This window comes from Vicugna pacos, chromosome 10, assembly GCF_048564905.1.
Source record: "Vicugna pacos chromosome 10, VicPac4, whole genome shotgun sequence".
Lineage (NCBI taxonomy): Eukaryota > Metazoa > Chordata > Mammalia > Artiodactyla > Camelidae > Vicugna > Vicugna pacos.
This window is the reverse complement of record NC_132996.1, coordinates 70,933,691-70,956,525: the sequence shown is the minus strand read 5'-3', so window position 1 is coordinate 70,956,525 and position 22,835 is coordinate 70,933,691. Positions and strand designations below refer to the sequence as shown.

The 22,835-nt window shown below is 46.4% G+C and overlaps 1 protein-coding gene across 11 annotated transcripts in view; it reads right to left on the bottom strand.

The window, feature by feature from the left end:
* Positions 1 to 11,802: 11,802 nt before the first annotated feature.
* Positions 11,803 to 22,835, bottom strand: part of PPP6R3 (protein phosphatase 6 regulatory subunit 3) — a 116,326-nt gene continuing 105,293 nt past the window's right edge. For all 11 annotated transcript variants that reach the window (XM_072970465.1, XM_072970471.1, XM_072970472.1 and 8 more), the window contains 3 exons: positions 21,977 to 22,127; positions 16,218 to 16,337; positions 11,803 to 13,313 (listed from right to left, as the gene is read on the bottom strand). In XM_072970465.1, the coding sequence (XP_072826566.1) occupies positions 13,262 to 13,313; positions 16,218 to 16,337; positions 21,977 to 22,127 (323 nt within the window). In that variant the 3' untranslated portion in view covers positions 11,803 to 13,261. The remainder of the gene's footprint in view (positions 13,314 to 16,217; positions 16,338 to 21,976; positions 22,128 to 22,835) is intronic.

Sequence of the window (22,835 nt, the reverse complement as noted above, 5' to 3'; positions counted from 1 at the left end):
GACCCAACCCTGGTTCCTGAGGATCCTGAGCTCCCAGTGCCCACACCCTTCTTGGGTTAGGGTTGCTGCTCACACCCCCCCACCCCAGTCATAATGGGAAGAGCAAGTACTGGAAGTGCCCAGGTTGGGCACCGGAGTCCTACCCTCGTTCCCCTCGGCCACCTGGGTCACAGCAGCCCTGCTGCCTCCAGCTGTTCAGAATAATTTACCCCATTCAGGATGGTGACTCTTTTTACATCCTGCTGACCCTGGGTCAAAAGGGGCCCAAAGTGCCCAGAAAGAAACGTAACTTGTAATTCAGAGGAATGCTTAGTCTGTTCCCAGGCAAGCAAACATCCCCTCTGGGGAAGGGGAACCTCTAAAGCTGTACAGCCAAGAGTTGTGGGGATGGAAGTCACCAAGCTGCCTGTGGGTCCCTGGGAGGCACGCTAGGTGGGCCCCTCCTGCTTCCAGCTCTGGGCTCCCAGTCCCACATGTTCCTCCTGCTGAGGACACAGCGCTGTCTTCAAGGTCTGTGAGTCAGTGTGTATGCTGGGTCCTGGATGACGTAAGGACGGGACACTGCCTCCAAGCACGTCCTTCTGATGTCCATTCAGGTCATTCCAATGCTCCGCCCATCTGACAGCTTCTGGATGGAAGACACTAGTGAGTCTTGTGCCCATGGGCCCATTCCCGTATCTTCACTATGAAGTGCGCTCCCTGGTCAGAAGCTCTGTCGTGAGGAAGTCTATGCCCGTGGGTCAGACATTCCTCAGGCCCTTGGAGAGTGGTGCTGGCTGAGATTCTGGACCCAGGAAAGTCAAACCCATACCTAGAAGAGCTGTCTATTTTTGTGCAAGCCACTGCCCCTTCCAGAATAGAAGGGGCCAAATACTGCCAACTTGCCACCAAGTGGCTGGCCTGTCTCCTTGAGGAATAGTGCCACGTTGGTGGCTCAGTGATGTCTCCTATTGGCAGGTTGGACATTCAGATGGAGAAGTAGCTAGGTTGGCCTTGGAAAACAGGAGTCTAAAGTGTTGGGCCCAGGTGTGTCCTCCGTCTCTGCTGCTGTGGCCACTTTACTCCTCTGCCCATCATTTTGGGGCGGGTGTGGTCGCTAGTGCCGGTTAACACCACTGGTCGAGTTATTTTGTCTGCTTGGTTGTTAGTGCCTCTTCCATCAAAGCTGCTGGGCACCCTGAGATCCAATGCTCCACACTGTATCCACTCCCACGCGCCTAGCACATGCCTCTGCTCCAAACATTCTCGTCTCTGATCAGTTTTCCTCCTTCTAGGTCCTGGACCAGCCAGCCAGGCCACTTGGCACCAAACGTGAGTCTTTATGTTCTAAACCTGGGCCACTTCTTCCACACGAAGTACTCGTCCAGGTGCTCCACGTGAAGCTCTGCCCAGTGGGAGGATTTCCCTGGTCATTGTCTTTCAAGGCCACCCCTTGACCCTTCCAGCTGTGGTGGTACCTGCAACAGCCGACTTCTGGTGGGTAAGTGCTCACACCTGGTCTCCACTGCTTCTGGGCTCACGTCCCATTGCTGTCACAGCCAATTCTGTGACAGCCACACCTGCTGTCAGCCCCAGCCTGCAGAGGTGACCCTTGGGAGCAGTACAGCCTTGATGGCTGTGGTGAATGGTAAGTCCTCTGGGCCTTCCTGGAATGGGACACTCTGGTGGGCCTCGTGGCCTCGCACATCACGAGGACTCCAGCACGCTCCGGCCAATGGGCCTTGTTCTACTGTACGCACCACAGTTCAGGCATTTCTCAGCACCGGCCGTTGCTTCTCACAGACTTCTAAGCAGGTTTGCACCTTGACAGGGTGTTGAATTCCAGATCCCAAAAGAGTGCCCTCAAATCAACAAATGCTCCCTAGTCTTAAGTTCTGAGCCCCTTGGCTGGACCCTCAGAATCCAATCCCTGGGTGCCTCCCAGCCCTGTCACCCTCCCATTGTCAAGCCCAGGTCCTTGAACAGCTTATGCTGTAACTGAACCCAGGTCTGAGGCCTGGCAGCCGGGAGAGGGAATGGGGATGTAGCTGAGGGGGCCACCTGAAGCCTGGTGGGAAAGGCTCCTCTTCTGTCTCTGCACAGTGGGGGTGGGGTGGGCCATGTCTAGACTCAGAGAGGTCGGAGGGGGTCAGATTCTCCATAGGCACCTGCCAAGGTGTCCCCATCCAAGAGTCAGGATCCCAGATTTCCCCAACCAGGGTGCTGGCACTGACACGAAAAACCTGTCGGCACCAGCATTCAACCATCCCTGAAGTGCAGCCGCTTTCTCTGTGAGGTGAGGGAGTCTGTAAGCTGCTGCAAAGACCCTCTGACTCTCACACTTAGTTTTCAAAGGTTCTGAAGGGTCTCAGTGCAGCTTAGTGACAACCATCTGTTTCCACGGTCCTGATCGTCATCTCTCCCACTCCGCTGTGTATTTCAAATGCCTGAATCACCTCCCCGGCCAGCACACTTCCCCGCACCAGCTCATCGAGACACCGCTGGCGACCATTTCAGCAGTTGCACCACCTGTGGAAGGAGAAGGGAAGACGTTAGATGGGATGGGTGCCGTCAGCCTATGATGCAGACGTGGTGAGTGTCTTTCAGCCCAGTGAGGAGCTGGAGTCCTGGAGTGAAGATCGCTGTCTGGAGAAGTCCCACGTTTGGCAGAACTGGCTAGGCCCTCTGGACCACCATTTTGCTCAGTGATGGGCTGAGGGCCAGTGGAGCATGACTTAGACTAGAAAACTGGGGCAGACCTTGAAGGAGCTAGGGGTTGTCAGCCAAGCCCATTCGTTGAAGATGGACGTCAAGTCCTTTGAAGTCCTTTTCAAGCAGAGCAGCACGTCTTGTCTGCTGCGATCAAGCATAATTCTATTTCACCCTTCTATTCACTTCTAGTCACATATCCTTCAGTGGTGACCCCAGAGAGGGCAGCACGCGTCCTTGTTAGAGGGTCACTAGTATTTGCAACACCAACTAGATGATGCCAGGACCTTCAAAGGTAAACTGTTTTACCTCCTTCTACCTTTTGTGCTGTAGACAAACATCTTTTTTTTTTTTTGAAGTCCTTTAGTTCACTAGTGAAACTGGACATTTGCTTATTCGTTTAAAAATTATTTTTGAATTGTAGTAAGAACACTTAACATGAGATCTACCTTCTTAAAAAAATTTTAAGTATACATTATGGGTGACTATAGGACCACAGGTACGACCATTCCATTCTTTGATTCTATGAATTCGACTGTTTTAGATACCTCACGTGTGCAGAACCATGCAATGTCTGTCTTTCTGTGACTGGCTTATTTCATTCAGCGTAACGTCTTCAAGGTTCACCCATGTTGTTGCATGTAGCAGAATTCCTTTTTTTTTAAGGCCAAATAGTATTTCATTTAATATATACACTGTATTTTCTTTATCCATTTGTCTATCAATGGACATTTAAGTGATTTCCACATCCTGGCCATTGTGAATAATGCTGCAGTGAGTATGGGTGTGCTAATCTCTTCAAGACCCCAATTTCAATTTTTTTTTTTTGGATAAATACCCAGAAGTGGAATTGCTGGATCATGTAACAGTTCTTTTTTTCTTTTTTTTTTCTTTAGTTTTTTGAGGAACCAGCACACCGTTTGCCATAGTGGCTGCATGCTAATGCATTCCCAGGAAATGCGCAGAGGTTTCAGTTTTCCACATCCTCACCGACACGTGTCTTTTGATTTTGTTTGTTTTGTAACAGCCGTCCTGACAGCATGAGGTGTTAACTCTCTGGGGTTTTAACTGGCATTTCCCTGATGATTAATGAGGCTCATTTTCCATATACCTGTTGGCCATTGGTGTGTCTTCTTTGGAGAAATGTCTACTCAAGTCCTTAGCCTATTTCTTAACTGTGTTATTAATTTTTTAAAAAAAACTATTGCATTGTAGGAGTTCCTTATGTATTTTGTAGATGAGCCCCTTGCCACATACATGGTTTACAAACATTTACGCCCACTCATAGGATGCTTGTCACTTTGTTGTCTCGTTTGCTCGGCAGGAGCTTTTTAGTTTGATGTAGTCTCACTTGTTACTGCTTTTGCTGCCTGTGCTTTTGGTGTCATTTTTATGAAATTATTGCCAAGCAAGACTAATGTCATGAAACAACCCCCCCCCTCCGTGTTTCACCTGGGACTTTTAGTTTCAGATCTTATACTTAAATCTTTACTTTCGAGTTGATTTTTGTGCATGGTGTAAGGGTCCAATGTCGTTCTTTTGCATGTGGCTTCCAGCTTTCCCAGCACTATCTTAACTCAAGTGTATTTTCAGCCCCACAGGACACAGTCATGTTCACCTCTTTTTACAGTTTATTTCCTTTTCTGGGGCTCTCAATTCTTGCTGCATCACTAGGCTTCCATCCAGGAGGGTTTCATTCAGTCTGGAAAACTCCTTTGAGTGCAGCTCTGCTGGTGTTGAAATCTGTTGTTTTTCTGAAAATATCTTAAATTTTGCTTTCACTTTGGAGGATAATTTGCTGATTACGGAATTCTAGGCTGGCATGTTTTCCTTTTGGTGTATAAAATGCCATTCCATGTCTTCCGGCTTTCATCATGCCTGTGAAAGACATGCCTTTTTCGCAAGTGCTTTTAGATTTTCTCTTTCGTTCTGGTGGCCTTACTGTGACACTGCTAGCTGTGGTTCTTTCTGAGTTTACTCTCCTTGGGCATAAGCAGAATTTCTTCAATCTGTAATGTTTACTGGTTAGTTTTGGAAAATTCTTGGTGTCTCTTCAACCACATTTTCTCCTCACCTTTCCGGGACACCAAATACATGTGCTGTATTTTCACTGTAATCTATGAATCTTTAAGCTGCTGTTCCGTATTTTTCATCTGTTTTCTCTTCTATTTGTCTGAATGTTTTCTACAAACCTATCACAATAAGTTCACAATAATAAGTTCACAAATCTTATCTTCTGTTTTGTCCAATCTGCCTTAAAATTCATTTATTAGGGTCTTAATTCCAATTACTGTGTATTTCAGTTTTAGAATTTTCATTTGAACTTTTTTTGTAATAGATTCCAGTTCTTTGGTAAAAATTCTCCAATTGTTCATCTATTGTCGAGTGTATTAATCCGATTTTAAAATCTAAAATCTCTCGTATCTGGATCAACTCGTCTCAGTTTTCAGTCAGTTGGCAGCTTTGTCTCCTGACACGTCTCAGAAATGTTCATTGAATGCCCATGCTGTGCATGAAAAATAGAAGCAGCTTTGGGGGGCACAGTTTTCCTTGAGCGGGACCTGTTTCTTCCGGCGTGTAGGGCTGGTCTTTCTCTGGTGTCTCACTCCTAGGGTGCGGGCCTTCGGTGGTTTTGACATGGACCGGAGTCCCTCCTCCCTGGGAGTCCCTGAACGCCAACTTCTGCCTCCCCAAAACGAAGATATCTAGACTCTCCTTGGCTTCTGCTGTTTCCTCCTTGGCTTTTTGGCATCTCTCTCTACACAGCTTAGGACTCATCAGAGGCCTTACTGAAGAGAACGAGTAGTGAACGCCAGGCTCACTTCTTTATAATCTGCTCTCCTCCAGGGTCTTGCCCCGTTAGCCTTGGTTACTCCCAAGTCTTCCCAGCCCTGTAAGGTTGCTGAAAGCTCTGAGCCTCTGCTTTCTGCTGGGCCTCATGTTACTTAATTAGCAAAAGCCACAAGGGGAAAGGTGGCATTGACTATCAGGTTTATTTCAATGCATTTCTCCTTTGAGTACTTACAGCCTTGCAAGCTCTCCAGCGCCTTCAAACAGTTGCTTTTAAAACTTGATGATGCTGTTGGCAGGATAATCTGATAAAATCACTCAGAGCTGGAAACAGAAGTCCCTTTCCTTGCTTTTGTAATTACATTTGGCTGCTGTAACTTTTAGTCTGATGCACAGTCTCTTAACTCTGCACAGTGTCTAACTGTAAATTCTGCTTTGTCTGATACTGTCATGCTTTCTTTTTGCTTTCTTATTTTTCTCTTCATGTATTTTCAGCCTTTCTCGTTTTTATGACTTTCTTACAAACAACAAATTGCTGGGTTTTATTTTCAACTCCAGTCTGACCACGCCTTTGAAAGAAAATCCAGATTTATTGTAGCAACTTACATCCTTTCTTATTTCTTTGTCGGAGGGGGGGTTGCGGTGGGAGTGGATTAGGGGAATCAATAGCTCAAGTTCAGAAATAAATGAGAATTAACACTTGGGAGACACGTGGAGAAAACCTAGTTTGAAAGTCTAAGCTGAGATGTGTGGCCAAACGGGCTTGCTAACACCTCACTCCTGATTTAGACGAGGGCATACCTAACCACCGGCAGAGCTGGACAACTGCGGGCCCCGTCCAGCGGGCCAGGCAGACTGCAGATAGGTACAGACCAGAACATACTCCTCGGTAGGCTAGCAAATGCAAGAAAGAGTGCAGAAGGCATTGAACACAAACGCAGACCCTCTCCAAATTAATCAGATAAATCACTGTGACGTCGCTTAAGAGTTGAGAGATGAGGTAGAGAGAGGCCAAGAGTGCTAACTCTTGCACTGAGATTCCACAGAAAAGCCTGAGGCCAGCAATCACCCTTACTATTTTTTGTTTGGGAGGAGGGGGAGGTAATTAGGTTTATTTAACAGAGGGGCTGGTGATCGACCCCAGGACCTCGTGCATGCCAGGTACATGCTCTACCCCCAAGCTCTACCCTCCTCCCCGCCAGTCACCCCTAATATTACTCAACGGTGCATCCTCTTAACCCACTGGACTTAACAGTGGGCGTGGCTGTGCCTGAGGGAGGCTGCGGCCTCCCGGGACAGTTCTGCTCCCACCTCAGGCCCTCCCTCAATCTGCCCCTTCATGCTTCTTCCCGGGAGGAGGCTGGCTGGAGTCTCAGAGAAGGCAATGTACAGGGCCCCTCCTAACCTTCTAAAGCACCTCTCTGGGAAATAAGACACAGCAAACAAATGGATTCAAAACACTAATTTTATTGGTGAACCTTTTTTTTAGCTGGTTTTTAAATTTAACTCTAGTTGATCTACAATATTGTTTTAGTTTCAGGCGGACAGCTTCAGATTCTTTTTCATTACAGGTTATTGCAGGATACTGAATACAGTTCCCTGCACTACACAGTGAAGACCTGTTGTTTACCTATTTTATATACAGTGGTGTGTGTCTGTTAATCCCATACTTCTGATTTATCCCTTCCCCTCCTCTTCTCCCTTTGGTAACCATCAGTTTGTTTTCTATGTCTGTGAGTCTGTTTATAAATAAGTCTGTTTTTTTTTTTAAAGATTCCACATACAAGTGATACATGTTTGTCTTTTGTCTGTCTGGCTTACTTCACTTGGTATGATCATCCCTCGGTCCATCCATGTTGCTACAAATGTCATTATTTCATTTTTTATGGCTGAATAATATTTCATAGTGTATATACATATATGTATGTATATGCGAACACCCCCCCCACAGCTTCTTTATCCAGTCATCTGTCGAGGGACACTTAAGTTGCTTCCATGTCTTGGCTACTGTGAATAGTGCTGCTATGAACATTGGGGTGCATGTGTCTTTTTGAATTAGAGTTTTTGTATTTTCTGGATATATGCCCAGGAGTGGGATTGCTGGATCATATGGTAACTCTAAGCAATTTTTAGTTTTTAAGTTTTAAGTTTTTTAAGGAAATTCTATACTGTTTTCTGTGGTGGCTGCACCAAATTACATTTCGTCCAACACTGTAGGAGGGTTCCCTTCTCTCCACACCCTCTCCTTTTTGTGGACTTTTTAATGATGGCCATTCTGACCAGTGTGAGGTGATACTGTAGCTCTTATTTGCAGTTCTCTGATAATCAGTGATATTGAGCATCTTTTCACGTGCCTGTTGGCCACCTGTGTGCAATGAACCTTTCCTGAAAGACACGGTTTGGATGTTTCCTAATACTTGACACCTGGTCACAGGGTGCACCAGACCTCTCCCCTCACAAGGACAAAAAGCCTGTTGTATGGAAAGGGCAATCCAAACGGATTACAGAAAACACGAACCCAGGCAAGCCCAAGGCCCTGCTCCCAGATCCATCAGCAGCGGGCCTCTCTTCTGCTGGGGAGAGCCTGACTACTATGTGACACGGGCATGTGTTCTCCCCAGTGTGACTGTTCTTCTCCTTTATCTTAAAAAAAAAAAAAAGTATAATAAAATGCATAGGTTTGAAGTGCAGAGTTCAGTGAGTTTTGACAAATATCTACACTTATGTAACCAAGATCACAGATCAGATGCAGATTTCCATTTTCCTTTTTAACTAACCCTTCCTCTCCCCCTTCAGGAGCAACGTTCCGATTTTCAGCCCCGTAAATCAGTCTGGCTAGTTGTAAAGTTTCGTGCAGACACAGTACGTACTCTGCTGTGTCTTGCTCCTTTTGCTTAATGCGTTCTTGAGATTCACACAATACATGGCATTTATGACAGCTCACTCCTGTCTACAGCTGAGTGATACTCCAGTGCATTAGCATGTCACCATCTGCTCCATTTTTCTGTTGGTGGACATGTTTTTGATCTTTTGTTTGTATGAACAGTGACAATAAACACCCTGGTATGTGCTCTGTGGACTATGTTGAGTTCTGGTGGCTCCACATTCTCAGCAGTATTTGACATATTGTTGGTCTTCTTAATGTCAGCCATTTTACCAAATGGGAAATGGCAACTTGTTGTCATTTGCATTCCCTAGTGACTAATGACTTTAAGCAGCTTCTCAGGTCTTACTGGCCACTCATGCACCTTCTCTCTGATGGTCTGTTCAAGCCTCTTGTCCTTTTGTTAAACTGGGCTTTTCATCTCTTCTCACTTGCATTTGTCCATCTTCTAGTTACGAGCCCTTTGTCAGAACACAGATTACTTATCTCCTGGCAGCCCATGGTCTACCTGTTTGTTCTGAAGAGGAGAAAAAATTTACTTTTGGTGGAAGCTTAATTTCTTTTCTCTTGTGATTTGTGCTTTGTATTCTAGGAAACCTTTACCTGTTCCAAAGCTGATCAGACATTTTTGTTTTTTTTCTAGAAGCTTGTCTTGATGTGCATGTTTAGACCTACCGTCTATTTCGGATTCACTTTCGTATATGGTGTTTCGCAGGAGTCAAGGCTTCTTCCTTTCCCAACAGATATCCAGTTACTGGTTGGAAAGACTCTCCTTTCCCATGTGACTGCTTAGTAATGTTGCTGAAAATCAACTGACTGTACCTGTGGGTCCACTTTTGGATTCTATTCCATTTCACTGATCTATTTCAGAGGTTGGTACTTTTTCTGTAAGGGCCAGAGAGTAAAGATTTTGGGGTTTGCAGGCCACATGGCCTCTGTTGCAATTACTCAACTCTGCCAATGTATCGTGACAGCAGCCAGGGGGTCGGGTCCAGTATCAAGTAGGGGCGTCCCCATCAGTCACTCAGAAGTCCCCGCTCCTGTAAGCCTACCCGCTGTAACTCTCGTGTATATCGGTCTGTTTTGACAGTTTTGTACATTCTCGGTCTTTGTCTACTGCTCTGCCCGTAACATTTTTATGGTCCTACTGGCTATCAAACACTGAGTCTCTACTCAACTGTTCCACTTTAATATCAAGTGTCAAACTCTGAGAAAAAAAATACCAGATTTGATTGGGCATGCACCCTGATAGTAACAGCTAAGATTAACTGAGTAGTTTCATAGTCGAGCACTGTTCTGCTACATAGTTAGATGCGTTACACTTAATCTTCACAGCTCCGTCACTTGCTGGCTGGGCATCCTCAGATGGAACGACTTACTTCTGTGTGCCCCTTACGCACGTGTACAATGGGGAGAGCCATCTGTCTCATAAACCTGCTGCGAAGAAAAGTCAGAATAGTGCCTGGCATGTAACAAGAACGCAGTTTCAGGTTACTAAGTAGAGGACTGTACAGGAGAAACAAAAATACCCAGTGCCTTAAGTAAGGCAGCATCAGACACTGTCAGCGGCGTGGCCCTTGCTTTTAAAGTATGCAGAACCTACTAAGGGGTGACATGTGCAAAGGCCGCACTGACCACGCCGTCTGTGTGTCATGCCAGGAAGTAATGCCGACTGTGCAGACGGCAGGGCAGGGGAAGCCAGCACGCGCTGAACGCTGAGATCGGGCAGCTGTAAAGGCGTCAGCAAGGACGGGGACGGGACCCAGAGAGAAGAAACGAAATCAAAGGGAAGAATGAAGAGCGGCCATGGAACAATCCAAACAATGCCACTCCTGGCCTCTGTCACCATGGTGTAAGAGCAGCAGACAATGTACAAACGGATGGACGTAGCTCTGTCCCCGTGAAGCCACCTGCAAACTCAGGTGGTGGGCCAGAGCTGGCACATGGGATGGAGTTGACCCTAAAGCAGAAACTGTTAAATCCCCATGGAGTGAAGGCGTTCGAGTTTCCAGTAGGTACAACTGTAAACACAACTGCAGCCTTGAAGCCAGGACTTAGAGAGGCCAGCAGGTGACACTGGGGGGCTGAGAAGGGAGTCAAGAGCTTCTACCTGCGCTAAGTCCACGGACTTGCTGTCGTTCTCTCCACCTGATGGAGAAAGCAGCTGAGACAAAGGGGAGGTCGCTGTCCTGCATGGGTGGGGTGGCCTGTGAGCCAGCACCGGCCCCAGGTCCCGGAGCCCACGTCCCTGACCGCCATGCCCAGTGTGTAGAGGTGTGTGCCCAGATGAGCACGGAGGTGCTGGGATGACCACCGGGAACCCACTGTTTATGCAGACAGACAAGAGGATGGAGAACGGGCAGCTGTGACACAGCACCACGCTCTGGACATTTATGGACCGCCTGAGAAGGGTCACCACCAAAGGTATCGGCAGGGTTGGAAGCCAAAAAACCCGGGCTGGGGCGATGTTACAGACGGGGAAGACAACACAGCCGAGGACGGATACACTACGGAGAGACGGGCTCGCTGAGCCCCCCCCACCTGCAGACGGCAGGCTGGACGCGGCGGCTCAGCCTTGATCGCGCGGGCCCGGGCCCGGAGCAGGGGGAGCAGGGGGGAGCGGGGGTCGGGAAGCCTGAGCCATGAAACGCTCATTCCGGCCCCCACACCCTGGTCTGGTTACTAAAGCTCAGTCAAGGTGCAAGAGAAGATTTCTAGAAACAAAGAATCAGGCTTTATTTTTGCGGTTGTTATTTTTAATACAGGTGTTGTACTGTAGACATCTGTTAGTCTTGCAGTTCAGAATGGCCAACCCACAGAAATGAAAGTCGAAATTCAATGAGAGTGCGTTCGCTTCCGCTCCCTGGCCGGCACCCTCCACCCCCAACAGACTCTGTTCTGCCCACCCCGCATCCTCTCCCCGCCCCGCAAGACAAGCAACGCAGAACACTACCCCAAAGGAAAGCCCCAAATGCCCTTCCGTCAGCAGCGGGCGGGATGAGACAAGACACTGGGTTTACCTTGGGTGGGATGGAGACGCAGCCGAATCCAAGCTGCCGGGGGCAGTGTGCGCGCCCCCGGAGCAAGCTGCTGGCCACCAGAGCCCTCAGCCCGGCGAGACGAGAGCGCACCAGCCATCAGCAGTCCCCGAGGTCCCGGGCCACATGCGGGCAGCACCCTTGAGACGAACGCAGGGAGCCCTGTCCTCCGGCAGCGTGAGGATCCGGGGAGAACGCTCAAAGACAGTCTCTTCTGAGAGGAGCTCACGACAGAAAGGGTTCCTGAGGAGGCGCGCGGAGGCCAAGGTCAGCGCCCCTGCCGTGTGTCCCAGGGCGCGCTGCCGGCTCCACGGTGCTCGAGGGCCGGGTCTGCGCGGGTCTGCCTCGCTGAGAGCGTCTACGCCGCTTACAGTGGGGAAGTAAGTGAGAGATAAGGCATCAGACATTTGATTTTTTTATTTCCATATGCAATGTAATGTTTAGGCACGCTGCTTGGGATGCTATTTCTAAAAAAATTGTTGGCCATTTTTCAGAATATCCTTTTGGTTTTAAATACTGGTCAGGAAAAACAAATGATGTAAAAATACGTGAATAATTTTCTATTACAGAAATGAAAAACTGATTTGCATCTAAAAGTGCAAGAGGTGAAGTAATTTAACCCTTTCACCAGACAATATGGCAATATACAATATATTGCTTCAGCTGTTTGAGAAGGCTGTGATGTATTTTTATATTGACATAGAAAATTATAAATTACATTGAATTAGTATCCATAATCACTATGTATGTACACAAACCAGCTCTAAAAAAAATACACTGGTTTAGGATTTACGAGTGAAAACCTCACAAGGAACAGTAAAACAACGAACATGCTCCGGTGCCGGGGGCTGATTTCTAGTTTAGAAAGACTAGCCTGTAGAATGGACGCACTCCAACTCCATTAGCAGCACGAGCATTTCTCAACTGCCTTGCCTAATACGATTTTAGGTGTGTTAAGTATGCAGATCGCTCTGAAATGTTCATTGGTGATGCCTGTTAACAAGGTAAATTTTGGTGAACGGGTTAAAAGGCAGATGGACAACCAAAACAAAACGAAAAACAAAAACAAAAAAAAAAAAACAAAAAACCCAAACCACAAGCCATGTACACTCCAAATAGTCTAGTGTTTCACCTGTAGGAATAATCATTTCAAGCAAACAAGACTTTAACAGAACATATGGCTTTACAATAACATCAATTTATCAACTAAGTTGTAGCAATAAATACTTAATCTCTACCAATAGACTTACATTTTTTGATCCGTTTTAAACAATACAGAAAACAGTTACCAATCAAAAACTGGTTATAAAAAGAACACCAAATATTTCTTATTCAAAATCACTTTTGTAAGTTAGAACAACCAAAATAACACTTAGAGGGCATTTCAATCCTACAACTCCTCGCCAACCTGGAAGAAAATGAATTCAGAATTTTGTACAAGGTGAAAAAATGTATGAAAACTGCCTAGTACTTTGGTCACACTAATAATTGTCAAATAGTTATGTTTCAAATACAATAGATCTGTGTATTCACTTTTATAAAACTATTCTTACAGCCATTTTAACTATAGTATTACTACTATTATTACATGGGTGGCAAGATCTTATTTCACAGGCTACCCATTATTTAGAACAATACAATATAAACATACGCAAAAACTCTTGGTATTCGTCAATGTGCAATATTTTTACACTTCTGAGTTTCTCTGTACAATGTCTTAGAATCTAGAATATAAAGGTTGCTGGTCCTGATTACTCGCAGAGTGAGCGCAGCGTGGCGGCCCGGTGGGCTGCAGACGAGGCCCCGGAGCCCCAAGGGTGACAGCCTGCGGTCCTCGGTCAGCAGCAGCGGAGCTCACTCATCATACGGGGCCGTTCACCGCCGCGTCACCGGGCACGCTTGGCTGGTCAGTCCTGCGGAGCGAGAGACGGACACCTGAGGCACTTAGAGCAGAAACGCAGGGCAGAAAACAGAAGGCAGACACAGACAGCTCGGGTCACGGAGGCATTCGGCAAGGGCGGCCAAAGCCGGTGCTGCAGGGCCTCCCTGCCTCGGCCCTCGGAAGCACAGAGCAGACTGGTCGGTGGTTTTACACGGCTGCTCCCCCAGCCTTCAGGAGCTACTCGCTCATCCCTCCTTCCAAGCAGCTTTTTATCTGTTCCACTGATTGGAATCCACATAAAATTTCACTTGAAAAATAGGATTCTGCTACTGAGGGAGGGAAAAAAAAGGAAACAAAAGAAAAGTTTGTAAAGAGCACCAACTTTGAGAACAAAGGCGTGCACATGAATAAATGTGCTCCCGGGAAGCAGACGTCAGGTGAACCTGGGAGCAGGAGGGGCAGGGACGCTATACGAACAAAGTGGTGACAGAATACCCAGGACCTTCCTGCCAAAACAGCCACCTAAACATACGATATTCTTGACAGTGTTACCAGAATGGTTATGAAGTAAACTCGGGGAAGGATGCTTAGAGCTGAAACTGGGAAGCACAAGCACTTCTGAATCGGCACTCAGAACTCACAAACCGGATGCTTCTGGTACTGCTAACCTAACAGAACCACGAGGTCAGCTACACACACAACGAGCCCTACTCATACTCGGTGGTGTCTCAATACACGAGGGACACCGGCCCTGGAGTTCTGGAACCAGACACAGCTGGGTACACATCCTGCCTTCACCATGGACAAGCTGTGTGACCGTAAGTCAAGTTCCTAACCTCTCTCAGTTGAGTTTTCTCCCCTGTGAAAGGGGGACAACACTCCTCCCCACCAGCATTAGTAAGCATTGATTGTGTGCAAAGTGCCTCCTTAGCACACTGTGGGCACAGAGATTGGACCATACTTGATTAACAGTGAAAAATAAAATTCTGTGGCAACAAAAATCTTTTAAGTACAATAGTGCTCATCTGTCAAGCCGAAGGACCGTGATACCTGGCTGCGGTGGGAACTGTGTGGCTAAGACTACATGCAGGAAGTCCCAGACAGCTACCTGAACCTTCAACCTTGCTACAAACTACTCTTAGAAAGCAAACGTGACACACTGGGAACTCACCTTTATCCCCACTGCCCCAACAGCGGCCCAAACGCCAGCCTGCTCAGAGGCCTTCCCCACCACCCTGTCTGAGCCGGGACTCCGACTCCTTCCCCCAGGCGCGTTGATCCCTCCCGGCCCCGTGCTGCCCGTGTGTCTCCTCTGCTACCGCTATCACCAGGCCCGAACCAGCGGCTGCCACATCCGAATGTGTGCTGCTGGAGGAAGGGCAGGTAGGCAAATGAGTGGTCACGAGGGTGCCCCTCTCCTTCCACTGACTGCCCCCAACTTGTCCCTCCATATCCTAGTCCCACAGGTAGGGGGAGGCAGATGTTTCTGTGCAGGGAGAAGAGAGAGTGGGCTCCCCTGAGGCAGACAGTCCCGCATTCCAGACAGCCACGTAACTGCACCCACAGGCCTGTATCCCTTCTGTCACAGAAACCCGGGACAGGGTCCCAAAGCAACTGCTCCCACGTGGGGGGACAGTGTCTTCCAGGCAGCTCTTGATATAAAGGACATTTACATACTAGGGAGACGGTGCAACTGATTAGGAACTAGACCTATAAAAGGTCTTCAAAAAAACACACACTGAAGACCTGAGGCAAAAAAAGCGACTTGTCCAAACCCTCAGAAGCCCTGCTGGGGCTGGACGCCCAACAATTGGAGTGTCACACCATCTCTTCCTCCCCAAGCCTCCCCACGTACACCAAGTAGTTCTTATAATTAATTTGTTTTATATACACACACAATTTTTATTGGCAAAGGCAAACCCCTCGTTCTGGCTGTAATTTCCAAGAAAAACAAAAGCAGGGTCTGCTCCTCCCTGAACGTGGAGGTTACTGACCGGTGGACAGACAGTGCCCCCTGCTGGCTCCAGTGGCTTCATTACCCCTAAAGGCCTAGATCTGGGGCGGTCTGGTGAGGGGGGAAGTACAACTTCTCTGAAATGGCTTTGAAGGTTATTTTATTCCTTATAGAAGGAATACACAAGCTTGGATATACTTTATCAAACTAGTTAATACTGGGTAGTGCTGAGCAAAGGTCCCTGTGGTCCAAGGGCAAATCCTTAAGGTCTGGAGCAACTGGGGGCTGAGGCTCTGGCTGGGCCTATCCCTTCAGACCACCAGCTCAGTCTCAGCATAAGGTGACTAGAGAGATACCACATTTCAAATATCTTGGCTCTGGTGGTGGGATTTTGACACTTCATCCAGACAAGACAGACAGATACTTTTTGAACAAACCCAAAGGGGGAATCACCTGAGTTAAGAGCATTTTGCTACATGTATGAAAAGGTCTTCAGGACACTGCTCTCCCCGTGTCACATGGACACACCCGTGGGACACTGGGCACCGGGACTTGCTTGTGCCTGGCAGCTGGGTGACTTCATGGGAACTCGATCGTGGAGGGGCTCCATGTCAGCCTCAACTAAGTGCCTCATCAAGTAGACAGGGGGACGGCTAAGGGGAGACATGCCAGCCGGAGAGCCCCTTCCATTCCCAATAATCTCTCAAAGAGTCGGCGACATTATCCAATCTCCAAAAACCAGCTTTCAACTTCTGGAGTAGGAGACGAATTATGCTTAATTGCTCAGTTCAGTCACTCCGATTATCACAGGGAACTGAGAAAACACTCCTGTGCAAGAAAGTCACAAGCACTTGAGAACAACTGTAATGACCCCCTCCTCCCTCCCAGCCCCCATCCAGGCCAACTTCCCTTCCAGCTCCCCGGAGACAAAAGCCAAAGCCAGAGTAGAACCTAGACAGGATCTGAGAAGTGGGCAGTTACCTCTGCTCCGGACTACTGCTGGGGGGCCGAGGGACCGCAGACTTCCCCTCTGCCGTCTCAGGGCTCTCCTCCACATCTTTACAAGCAGCATCTTGAGAGGTAGACAGTTTTCCTTCCTCACTGCAGGAAAGAGGATGCCAGGCAGCATTAGATGCCCTAGGTAGCAGTGCCAGGGAGAGGATGAGGGCACATGCAGGTGGCTCTGGAAGTCATGGCTGCCATGGACCCAAGCCCTGGGGCCGAGCATGCTCAGGTGAGGGATCACAGAGACCACGGACATGACTGGGAGATCATGGAAGGGAAGGACCACACACAAGTGGGAGCCAGAAGAGGGACGATGTAATGCAGCTGGTGTCTGGTAAAGAACGGTCCACATCACTGTACATACCGATAGGATTTCAACACTCTGAAGCCAAGTGTGCAAAACAGAAAAAGAAATGTACAAGAGTTTCAGAATACTCCTATAAATGGGGTATTTTGGGGAATAACATGTCCATGACTGCACATAAGCAAAACTGCAGACTCGGTGAAGGTGTCAAATAAACCTGTTTGAAGGAACGAGTCTTCAGTTAGAGCAACCTGCTTTCAGGGCCAAGCCCACCATCTGAAGTCAGCTGGACAGAGCCAAACAGCCTGCTGGCCGGCACCACGTGAGCAAGATGCCGCGCGGCCTGAGCCGGGATGAACTTCCCGAGTGGCCCCCCAACAACGCCACGAAGGAAAAGAGAGCCAACCACAGCGGCCAAAAGAGATAAAAACCAATCCTGAGGGGTCAAAGGCCAGGGAAATAAAACATGAAAGGATGATTTTCCCCCTTAAGCGGGCTCTTGGGAGGAAAGACAAACAGCAAATGCTTTCAACTATCTGTGGGCTGGAAACTTAAAAGACTTCTGCCTGTTCTGTCTGGATTTCCCATTCTGACACAATTCAAGATGGCACTAAATTGAGCTTAAGGGCAGCCAGAGATTCCCTTCTGGATGGTCCAACGTTCTTAGCGTTGGGTCCCAGACTTGCTTACAGAAAACCTCACCTCAAGATGACTTCTCGGCGGCTTTCAGATGGGTCTGGGCAATTTATAAGGAGGAAAGGAACTGAAGTCTAGTTCATGACTTTATCCCCTTTCTCTGCTCCCTGCCGGCCAGAGCAACTATCCTGATGTGTTTGACATGTTATTACTTTCACTCTTGTGAAATGAACAGTCAGTGCATACGTGTGTGTTTGGAGACACACAATGAGCCCTTGAATCACACACCTCACTGTACTTATCGCTGTGACAGCACAGTTTGGAAGATCAATTCTTCCTGCCAACCTGGCACACACCCCGTGCGGGTGCACCTCCCAACTCCACCGAGCCTCCCACGGTGACCAGCACCAAACTGCCTCTCCCCCACTCCTCTGGCACAACCCTGCAACCACCGCCCCTGCCCGCGGCCCCAGTGGGCCTGCCCGGGCACTTCCCAGGGCTCTGCACCTCAGAGTGGAAAATGTTGGTCATCTTTCCCTGTCATTCTCCAGAACAACTGCCCCGCTAGCAGGGCAACAGGGTTCCTGTGGCCCCACCAAACACTCAGCATCACCCACCTTTCCAGTTCTCACTAGTCTAGCAAGAGGTGCCTGATAACAAGTGAGTCCTGAGTATCTCTTCTTAGGTTTCTGGGTTTGGGTTTTTTGTTTGACTATTTTGTTTTGTTTTTGCCCTTTTGGGTTTCCTAGTCTGTAAACTGCTTGTTGATATTTTTTGCCCATTTTGTGATTTGGGTTTTCTATCTTTTCCTTATTGGTTTGACTATTAAATGCTAATTTTCTTTTTATTGATTTAGAACTATGAGCTTTCCCCCCCTCAATCTGCCATCTGCCTCTTAATTCTGTCTACAATACTTTATCAACCAGAAATTCTTAACTTTGTTGTAATCCAATTCTGCTCTTTGCATGAGGTTTATGCTTTTGGAGGCTTCTTGTTGTCGTTGTTTTGTTTTTGTTTTGGAAAAAAGCCCTTCTTTGCCCACGGGTCAGAAAGATACACTGCACTGTCTTCTATCTGCCATGAGACTTTGGCCACATCACTTAACTCCAGTGCTTAACTTTCCTCTTCTGGAAAGTGGGATTATAACCGTGGTACTCATCTTACAGGATGCTTGAGAGAAAGACACAAGGGGACACACGTGAGACAAGTGGTACCGCAGCCGGCACACAGCAGGCACTGCACACATGCTCTTGCCTTCACAGTCGGGCTCCAGTCCATCTGGATGGCTCTTGTCTCCTCTGTTCCCCTGGACAGGGCCAGCCTCCTGCCCCGGCACCTGCTAAGCTACCCTTCTTGTGACCAAGCTCTTTCCCATCACACCAGCCCCTTTATCTGTGCTTTAATTATTCTGACGCTGTAGCCTGACCAGTACCTGCCAGGGCAAGTCTGTTACTAATCTTCCTATGGTACTCTAGGCAATTGGGGAAACTTTTTATTCCACATGAACTTAAGAGCATGTTTATCAAATGTCTTTTAAAAGTCCTACTGAATGAACTTTAGGACACAATTTGCAAGGTGAAAAGCCTTTGTGATTCTGTTAGTTTGCTAGTGGATATTTCAGTCTTTGGATGAACAATATCACCAATGAAAAGAGTACAGATCAGCTCTAGGCTTATGTGAAATAAATAAATACAGTAAAAATGCTCTGAAAAAAGAAATCCAACTGAAAGTGTGACTGGGACTATATTAAACTTAAAGATTAACTTGGTGACGGCGACTGTCTCTGCAGCACTGAGCCGGCACGTTGCTCCGTGTGCTGGCCTGCCCTTGTGCACAGCTCCTTCTGTGGCTGCTGTAATTAGCACTTCCAAGTTTTCTCTATAGATATCTGGATTAAGATATTTCCTAAACTTGCAATTTGAAATATTACGTGACTGGTACTTCTCCTTTTATTATATATACACCCTAGTTGTTTATTACTGAAGTAGAGAAAAGCTACTGATTTTTAAAACTGCTCTCTTACCTGGTAGCTTTGCTGAACTCTTATTAGTTACAAGTCTGCTTCTGACCTGGCTGCAGTTGATCATTATTAACTCCAAATCACTCCCTGTCTCATCGTTACCTAAACCTCTTTTTCTTTCCTACTAACATTGCCCAGAACTGCCTGCACAGTGGCAATGACAATGGGCAGCCTTATTCGTTCCTTACATTAAAGTGAACGCATCTAAAATTTCTTCATCAGGTATAATTTTTGCTGTAGTATTCCACTATTTAACTTTTATCAAGTTAAGTAAACTCACTTCTCTTCCTGCTTTGCTCAGAGTTTTAATCATATATAGGTATAAAAATTTTTCACAAGTTTCAAAAATATCAAATGATTTCCTTCATTCTATTAATATTTGGTGAATTATACTGATAGATTTTGCTGACTGAACCATCCTTGCAGTCCAGCGATAAACTCTAGCTGAACATTATGAATTATTTTTAGTAAGCCTTTGGGTTCATAGCAAATATTTTGTACAGGACTTTTTGCATTTAGTTTGCTTGTAAGTGACATGAGCTGATCATTTTCTGTAATTATACTTACCTGGTTTTGCAATTAAGATTTCACTGCCTCATAAAAAGATCCAGGCAGTTTTTGTACTTTTTCCATTTTCTGTAACAACCTAAGATAGGAGTTAGTAGATTACTGTGCACGGAATAGCACCGAATCATCACTGTCACTAACACACCGGCTGACTTGAGAGGCTGGCCTGCTCTGGAGCTAGCCTGCTCCTTACTTCCCTCCACAGACAACAACTTGTTTGTGTCCTTTGTCCATTAAAAAAATTATTAAATTGTGTCTCTTTCTTATTGGCATTAGGCTCTTCCTATGCTCTGCTACAGCGTGTTCCTTTGCTGGTCATGGCTTGTCTTTCCATCTCACAGCGTCTATTGGAACACTAGAAACTACATAAAGCCAGATTTGCCAGTCTTTTTATTAATGGTTTGGCTTTTTTATGGTTGAGAAATCCTTTACCACAACATTAAAGACCCTCTCTCATGCTGCCTTCTGAAAGCTGTAGCTTTGCCTTCCATACTTATGTTGAGACAGAGATTTAATTTTATTTTTCTCTAATATGGATAATCACTATTAGTCCAGTCTTCCCTCCCCAAATTATGTCATCCTAACATGTATCAAGCTCATGTGACTGTAGGGGCCTGTGTGTATAACTCTGTGCCAAGGCCACACACATCACCTCAGTAATAAGCCTTGATACCTAATATGGTGAAGCCCCCCTCACTTTCCTCTTTAAAGTGACCTAGGCTGTTCTTGGTTTTCCTTGGTCTTCTCTGTGAATATCAGAATCAACATCTCCCCTTCATTAAACAAGCAAACAAAAACCCTAAAAAACTCCATCAGGATTTTGTGGAGAAATGTGCTTATTTTGTAGATTAATTTGTTAAGAAATGCCAAAGATATCATCCCTTTAGCAAACATGGCATATCTCCCTATTTATTTAGGCCTTTGTTGTATCTTTCAGCCTGCGTTACAGACAAGGTTTTTAACATTTTAATTTTAAAAAGGGAGAGGCCTACCTAGGACATCTTGTGTTGATTTATAAGACGCAACTGTTTTGTGGTTGTATCCAGTAAACTTCCTAAACTTTTTTAGTAATTCTAATATTTGCCTATAGATTCAATTGGAGTTTTTTATGTAGAAAATCATAATCTACAAACAATAACCATTTTCTTTAAAATCTTTATACTTTTAATTTACTTTTATTTTCTGCTACATTTGCTAAATCTGGGTTATGTCTTTGAAGGGACTATTTCCAATGCTTCAGTGCTGAATAAAGTCTGCTGTAGATTTTTTAGTAGACACTTCAGTTTCAGGTAGCTACTTTCCATTCTTGGGATGCTAAACAGTTATGAACAGCTTTATTTTTTGTCAAATGCTTTCTGTCTGTCTACTGAAGGTCCAAATGGCTTTCATCCCTTTATCTATGAATTACTTTCAATAATCTTTACAATGTTACAACATCCCTACATTCATGTCAAACATCTTTGGTCATGACTTAAAAACACACTGCTGGATTTGGTTTGCTCACTTTTATCTTTAAAGTGTTCTGCATATACACCTACACATGAGATATTAACCTACAATTAATTTTTCTTTCATGCTTTGCTTGTTTTTGGTTCATAAGTTGGGAACCATTATTTCTCATGATCTGAAAGGGTCTATATAAGATGGAGACCAAAGTTCAAAGCACTGATTTAGTTGCAGTCTGTAGGTTCTGATCGAATTTTTTCATTATTCCTTCAGTTTTAAGTTTTAAATTTTCATTATGATTCCTTTTTTGATACCCATGAACTTAGAAGTGAGGTTAATTTCCAAGTATGTTTTTTTAAGCTATCATTTTGCTACTGAATTCTACTGGTTGCATTATGTCTGGAGAAAATGATCTGTAAACACTGAACCTCTGGTTTAGATGCACCAGGCTATGTGGCCTGTATACAATGCAATTCCTATTATGGCTAGAGGCCTGTCAATTTTTTTATACTTATGTATTTTGAATCTGTAAGATTAAACTACAGTTTTCTGAACATTGTAAAAGAGGAGGAGCACGCAAACTTAGGGATCAAAATTCCATCTCTTCATTAAGATTTAATGAATTAATGAAGATATCAGAAAGATGTCAGGCTAATGTCTGAACCCACATTTGAAGCAAATTAAAGACGTTAATATTTGCAGCCTCTCGCCCACCACCCTCCCAACAACCGGAAGCTCCAGGATGACTGAGCCCCTAGTTACCTTTTGAAGACCGCAGTTTCTGTCTTGGCATCCACAGTGAGGCTGAGCGTTTCCTTCATGCCGCCATTCATCACTGTCTCAGTTACCTTGTCCGTGCTTTCAGCATCCTCCTCTCCGTCAGAGCTGGCTTCCATGGCCACACTGCCTGGCGCTGAAAAGCACACACAGCGGATGGTCACGTATACCAAACCGAACAAGAACGGTTACCCCTGTCCTGTGCAGACCCATCCACCCAGCATTACCTCCACTGCTTGAAGAAGAAGAAAAGTGAGATGGCCCACCTATTGCTCCCGGGCTGACTGACGGGCACAGGGAGCCAGGGCAGAGAAGCTGCCTGGGTGCCCCTGTCTCCCCAGATGCCCACAAGCCCACCTTCCTCCCAGCCCACATTCCTGTTCCTAATGCTCTCTGGCTCCAGCACGGGACAGAGGTGGCGGCTGCACATTGCAGCCTCCAGCCACCACAGTCCGTGTACTGTTCATGGTTCTTCTGTGTACTGTTCTCAGTCATCCTTTTCCTTTCACTTGTGCCCCTTGGGTCCCATTCTTTTCTCTTTTTTCAAGTTACCTTTTTGTGGTTCCCTGTGGATTATGTCTTTGTTCTGTAAGAGGGGTATACTGGTTATAAGCTTTGGCTCTGAAGTCAGAATCCCTAAATTCAAACCCAGCCTGACCACTTACTAGTCTCAGAGCCCTGGGACAAGGTGCCCCACCTGTGCCTGGGTTTTCTTTTCCACAAAATGGGGTGACTGACCCTAGGGAGACCTGCTGAGGGACAGATCAGGTCATCCAGACAGAATGTAGAAGAGTGACATACAAACTACTAGTTACTGGGTTCTTTTCTCTGCCCCTTGGTTCTT